Source organism: Ailuropoda melanoleuca, unplaced genomic scaffold, assembly GCF_002007445.2.
Source record: "Ailuropoda melanoleuca isolate Jingjing unplaced genomic scaffold, ASM200744v2 unplaced-scaffold73439, whole genome shotgun sequence".
Classification (NCBI taxonomy): domain Eukaryota; kingdom Metazoa; phylum Chordata; class Mammalia; order Carnivora; family Ursidae; genus Ailuropoda; species Ailuropoda melanoleuca.
In genome coordinates this window covers 1-5,684 of record NW_023248769.1, presented here as the reverse complement: position 1 = coordinate 5,684, position 5,684 = coordinate 1, and the positions used below count along the sequence as shown (strand labels likewise).

The 5,684-nt window shown below is 64.5% G+C and overlaps 2 protein-coding genes across 4 annotated transcripts; one reads left to right on the top strand and one right to left on the bottom strand.

The window, feature by feature from the left end:
- The first annotated feature begins 6 nt into the window (after positions 1-6).
- LOC100484517 (hydroxyacylglutathione hydrolase like) lies at positions 7-2,838 on the top strand. Of its 3 annotated transcripts, none has more exons than XM_034653185.1 (8): positions 7-414; positions 759-823; positions 913-1,030; positions 1,107-1,215; positions 1,293-1,396; positions 1,635-1,733; positions 2,069-2,148; positions 2,409-2,838. In XM_034653185.1, exons 1-8 carry the CDS (start codon positions 310-312, stop codon positions 2,575-2,577), a joined length of 849 nt encoding a protein of 282 aa, XP_034509076.1. In that variant the 5' UTR covers positions 7-309; the 3' UTR covers positions 2,578-2,838. The 3 variants fall into 3 exon arrangements, with proteins under 3 accessions (XP_034509076.1, XP_034509075.1, XP_034509077.1); XM_034653184.1 differs by having other exon boundaries at positions 1,632-1,733; XM_034653186.1 differs by lacking the exon at positions 1,635-1,733.
- Positions 2,839-2,877: 39 nt separating this feature from the next.
- LOC117800627 (cytosolic iron-sulfur assembly component 3-like) lies at positions 2,878-5,354 on the bottom strand (the record flags this gene model as incomplete). The annotated part of the gene is made up of 4 exons (XM_034653182.1): positions 2,878-3,829; positions 4,035-4,192; positions 4,653-4,790; positions 5,256-5,354. Coding segments are annotated over 4 exons (634 nt in total), but the record flags the coding sequence as incomplete, so codon positions are not given.
- Between the last annotated feature and the right edge of the window lie 330 nt (positions 5,355-5,684).

Here is a 5,684-nt window from a genome sequence, read left to right as displayed (position 1 = left end):
CGTCGTGGGGGCGAGGCCTGCGCGGCGGCGGCGGCTGGCGGCGCCGGCCGCGTCGCTGTCCCTGGGTGCTGGCGTCCGTACTGGCCGGCCCGGCTCGAGCTTGGGGCGTGGGCTTCCGCACCGGTCCTCCAGGAAGTCCGTGGAGCAGCGAGCGGGCTCCCTCTCTGGCCCCTAAAGTGTGTAGAGCTGAGCCCTCCCTCGCACAGCCCTGCCTTGGTCCGGAGAGGGAAGCCCCCGCCCTGAAGAAGAGGTTCCGAAGCCTGGGGGGCCTCTCGAGGAGAAGACGCGTGGTGCCTGAGCTCTGCGACCATGAAGGTCAAGGTCATCCCTGTGCTCGAGGATAACTACATGTACTTGGTCATCGAGGAGCACACGCGGGAGGCTGTGGCCGTGGACGTGGCCGTGCCCAAGAGGGTGAGGGTAACCTGTGGGCGGCGGGGAGGGCCACTGGGGTCCCCCGACCGCCGTGGTTGAAATAGGCCTTGCCCCTGTTCTCTGATTTCTGGGTACTTGGCGATTACCGTTCCCCGATATCTTGGGTCGGCCCCGAAGTTAGGACTTGACCTCCGTTTCGCCCTCGCTGGTGCCTAACTGTTGTCGTTCGCCCTGGGCACTCCGTTATTGTCTGCTGCGTCTCCCCTACCCCCACGGCCCCTGGCCCGCCTGGGACTTTGTGTACATCACACCTGACGCCCTAGCGGGGGGCGGGGGGCGGCCAGCCGACCCTTCCAAATCTCCCTAACACCCGTCCCTTTCAGCTGCTGGAGATCGTGGGCCGGGAGGGGGTATCACTGACCACCGTGCTGACCACCCACCACCACTGGTGAGCGCGGTCGGGGCGGGCCGAGGCGCGAGGGCATCGTCCCTGCCCCACCCCGACCCTGGCGTGATTCTGCTTCCGCCCGTCCGCAGGGACCACGCGCGGGGCAACGCGGAACTGGCGCGGCTGCGGCCCGGGCTGGCGGTGCTGGGCGCGGACGAGCGTATCTGCGCGCTGACCCGCAGGCTGGTGCACGGCGAGGAGCTGCGGGTGAGCGCGCGCCCGGGAGGGCGGGGAATCGCCCTGGGCCCTCCCGCCTCACCAGCCGCCCGCCCCTCTGCCGCAGTTTGGGGCCATCCACGTGCGCTGTCTCCTGACTCCGGGCCACACCTCCGGCCACATGAGCTACTTCCTGTGGGAAGAGGAGTGTCCGGATCCGCCCGCGGTGTTCTCGGGTACTGGCTGCCCCGCCCCACCAGCCCCGCCTCCCTCTGACCCTGCTCCACCTTCTCTGACCGCCGGTCCTCCCCAGGGGATGCGCTGTCGGTGGCTGGTTGTGGCTTGCGCCTGGAGAGCACAGCTCAGCAGATGTATGAGAGCCTGACGGAGACCTTGGGCAGCCTGCCCCCGGAGACGGTGAGCGGCCATCCCTTCCCCTCCGGCAGGGTCCAGCTGCCCTCCACGACCTGCACGCCCTGTCTCTGATTTGTGCCACGGGGGTGCGGAATGAACACTCATCAGCCGAGAAGCCAAGCTAGACCAGGCATGGGGTGCTGGGGTCCAGAGGGGGCCAGGCTAGCCTGGGTGAGTGCCTCCCCGCATCTCTGCCTGTGGCAGCACTGTGCATCCCCTGAGTGCCTCCTCTCTCCAGAAGGTGTTCTGTGGCCACGAGCACACGCTGGGCAACCTTGAGTTTGCACAGAAAGTGGAGCCCAGCAATGACCACGTGAGAGCCAAGCTGTCGTGGGCCAAGGTGCGGCCACTCCTCCCTCTCTCCTCCTAGAGGTTTCGAGGGTGGATGAAGGTTGGAACCGGGGCACTGCAGGGGGAGTCAGACATGACTGGACCTGGTTTAGCCCAGGTTCCACCACTGACAGGCTCCTTCTGGGGAGGGGAGGGGTGGGTGGCTTTGGATAGGGGCCTGGGCAGCTGGTAGGATTGGCTCAGGGGTGGCTGCCCTCAAGGGCCAGATGGGGCGAGGCAGCCCTTCTTCTGCTCCCGCCCCCTAGGAAGGGGCAGGGCTGAGTGGAGCCAAGTTGTCTGGGGCTGTCAAGACAAGGCTGTGACAAGGGCCTGTGGTCATTCCAGAAGAGGGACGAGGACGACATGCCCACAGTGCCTTCCACCCTGTGCGAAGAGCTCCTCTACAACCCCTTCCTAAGGGTGGCGTGAGTACTGGTCGGCGTCCCAGGCCTTCTTGTGGGGGCCCCGTGCCCACCCCAGGGGCTGCACCCCAGAGCAGGATGCCTTGTGGCTGATCTGCTGTGCTTTGGTCCTCCTTGGCTGTCATTTGGGCACTGCAGGAAGTGCCAGGGGACTGGTTACTGGGCTGACCGGCACCAGGGAGCGGCTGCTCTTTAAGTGTCCTCTGCCAGCACCCCCTGGCCTTTCCCTAGCACACTCCCCACAGCATCCCCTCTCCCCACAGAGAAGAGCCTGTGCGCAAGTTCACGGGGAAAGCGGCCCCAGCCGAGGTCCTGGAGGCACTCTGCAAGGAGCGGGCGAGCTTCCAGCGGGCGGCTGAGCCGCTGCAGCCGCAGGCCCGGGCTCTCCTGGCACTGCAGTGGGGGCTCCTGGGCACACCTCGACAGAAGTGAGCCCCAAGTGGACCCACTGTGGGGCCAGGCAGCACATCTCTCCTTCAACCCTCGGCCGATTGAGCCCATGGGAGGATTGCCTCTGGAAACTTCCATGGCCCTCCCCAGCTGGCTGTCCAGCCTTGGAGGGTGGGGACCCTGGCACTGGACATGCAAGGCTCCTCTCTGAGGTGCATGTGAGCCCCGAGGCCTGGGTGTTTGGGAAGCAGTGTGCTGGGGTGCACAGGGCTTTGGAACTTTGAATAAAGCTGTGAAAGGGTGCTTTCTTGATGCTGGTGGATACTCTTGGACTTGGAACCGTTTTCAGAGAGATCCTTTTATTAAATCGGGAGCTCTGTGGCAATAGCCCTGGCGGGCTCACGCCGATCTGCCCTCTCACCCACCCCCATAAGTGGGGACCTAGCTGTGGAGATGGACTTAGAGCCTGATCTCACGGAGTCTCTCTAACAGAGCCTGCTTCCCGCCCGAACTCTGCCCAGAAGTGCACGTTGTCAGGTCCCAGAGGCCATGCCGTCCTCAATGCTCAGTTCCAGGTGGGGCAGGTACGCCAACCCCAGCATGGGGTGCTGTGGGCTGGGTGCTTCTCTCCGGCTAGCGTTCCCTGCCGTCCAGGGCAGGAGGGTTTCCCAGCAGCCTGGCAGACCCAGCTTCAGGGGTGACTTCAGGAATGGGGATGAGGAGTCCCACTTTCACTCTGCCTTAAGCTGCCCACGGGACTGGGCCTCACCTAGGTCTCCAGGCAGGATCAGCAAGGACAGTGCTCGCAGACCTGGGCCCATGAGGAGGCGCTAGGACCTTGTGGAACCCCTGGCCTCCCGCCGTGGGGAGTCTGGGTGAGGGCAGGCTGGAGGTCAACTTAACTGGCTGTGGGTCCTGAGTGCCATTCGTGTGTGGGTTCCCACACATCCCTGCAGCTCAGTGTTTTGGGGGCGATCCCTGGGGTCTCAGGACATGAGCTTCATGGGAGTCCCTGGACTGGCTGGCTGGGCCCGGCAGCCCTGTGAGGAGGCCTCCTACCACCTGATGCTGAGGCCGGAGCTGGCCTTCTCCACCGCATGGTAGCCTGTGTGCAGCAGGCGGCCAGCCCGCTCTGAGCCCTCACCCTGCAGCCAGCACTCGTACAGTTCCTGGACACCAGGCGCGTCCTCCGGCGCCTCCGTCCTCACCATGCCGTACAGCATTTCCACGTGCTGGAGCAGCTCCTTGCTGGGCGCGTCGGGGGCCTTGAGCTGGCCTCCGCCGTTCAAGCAGCCTGTAGCAGAGCGGGACCCACACGAACCCGGTCATGAGGGGGCACCTGCACACGGGGCACAGCACACCCCTTCCCACACCTGCTCTCCTGAGCTTCCTGACCACCCAGGTTGGGCAGAAGACGGGGCTCCACTTCCACCCCTCCTGCCCTGGCGGGACCCTGCCCGCAGCCCTGGTGCTGGAACAGGCCCCCGTGGCACAGCTACCTGCGGGGCAGGCCATGACCTCCACGTAATGGTACGGGCAGCGCCCTCGCCTGAGCTTCTGTACCAGGTTCTGGATGTTGCGGAAGCCGTAGGCTGCGGCAAAGTGCAGCAGGATGCGGCCCTCCTTCTCCAGGGTCACCTCCTGGAAGTCCTTGTTCCTGAGGGGAGCACAGGCTGGGCTCCCTCCTGCTCCCCACCCCTGCAGGCACACGTGCCACCCTGACCGGCTCCTCCATGGAGGATGGCGACGGAAGGGGAGGGCAGAAAGCTCACTCCTGCTCCGTGTCCCGATCTTTAGAATGGGCACCCCCTCCCTCCCGAGGATGGCCACAAGGCGTGGTGAGGTCAGGCAACCCCAGGCCCCCCATCTGTGGAAGGAGGCGTTATGTCGGGACAGGCCCTGCCACCATGGCCTCTGGGGGCTCTCAGCCACTGTGATGGGGAGGCAGAGCCCTGGAGAGTTGTGGCCGGAGAGGAGGGCTCAGGTCCTACCTGGTGCCCTGGGTCTTCGCCAAACCCAGCCTGCTGTCCTCCAAGCCCACCTCAGTGAGGAGACCCAGGGCCAAGGCTGCCCCAACTGGGCTGCCCTGTCCCCAAGCTCCAGCCCTTCTCACTGACCTTAGCGGTCTGTAGGTGACCTCATCCACATGGATTCCAAAGAGCTCCCGCGCTGCATGCTGGAACACGTGCTCCAGGTAGCCCCCGGAACCCCCGCCCCGATGGCTGGTGGGCTCTTGGGCAGACGCACTGTTGCACCTGGGGAGCAGGGCACGACGTCAGGTGGCAGCAAGGGCTGCTGTCCACGGAGGTTTCAGGTAACTTCTATCTCTCAAGTTTGAAGGAGTTGCTTTCTAAATGGGAAAGGAGTCCAAACCCTGGCAGCTTTGTCTGGGTGTCACCAAGTAGCCCAGGTGGGAGAAAGATTGTCCCTCTGTTGAGTAACCCGCTTTGGGGAGCTCAGACCTGTGTCAAGTTGGGGTCAGCTCTGATGACCATCTGTTAGCTGTCCCCTGGCCGTCTCATGAACTTGACCACCTCTGTGGACACCAAGACAGACCACAGGGCAAACATGGGACCAACTAGAAGGAAGCCGTGGTGGGGAAGAGGAAGGGAGGGGGCACTGCCTACCCCACGAGCTCACGCATCAGGACACCTGCAGCCCCCAAAACCACAGCAGGGGCACCCTGACGCCGGCCTCCACCACACTAGCAGGTGACTTACAGACTGTCCAGTGGGGCCGGCTCCAGTTCCAAGAGGGAGACTCCTTCTTCCTCCAGCAACTTGAAGACCTCTCCTACAAGCAGACCCCAGCACAGACGTCTTCAGCTGGGATCTCAGTAAAAACAGTAGCGAGGAAACCCACATCACCTGAGTCCCCAGCAGATGGACACCCGGACGCCCACCTCCTGGCTCATGGGTGCAGGACGAACCCGGCCGCAGAGGCGAGGAAGGACCCACTTCTGAAGCCCCTCGGAAGAGCCAGCCTGCTCCCCAGACCCGCAGCCCGTCCCCAGGGTGTGCCCGCAGCGGTGTGCTCACGGCTCCCCACAAGGTGGACAGCGGCACCTGTTCTGCAGGGAGGCCTCCCCCCTACTGTCCGGGCTCCTGTATTTTAAGCACCTGGGAGTCTCTGTGAGGCTGCTCAACTCG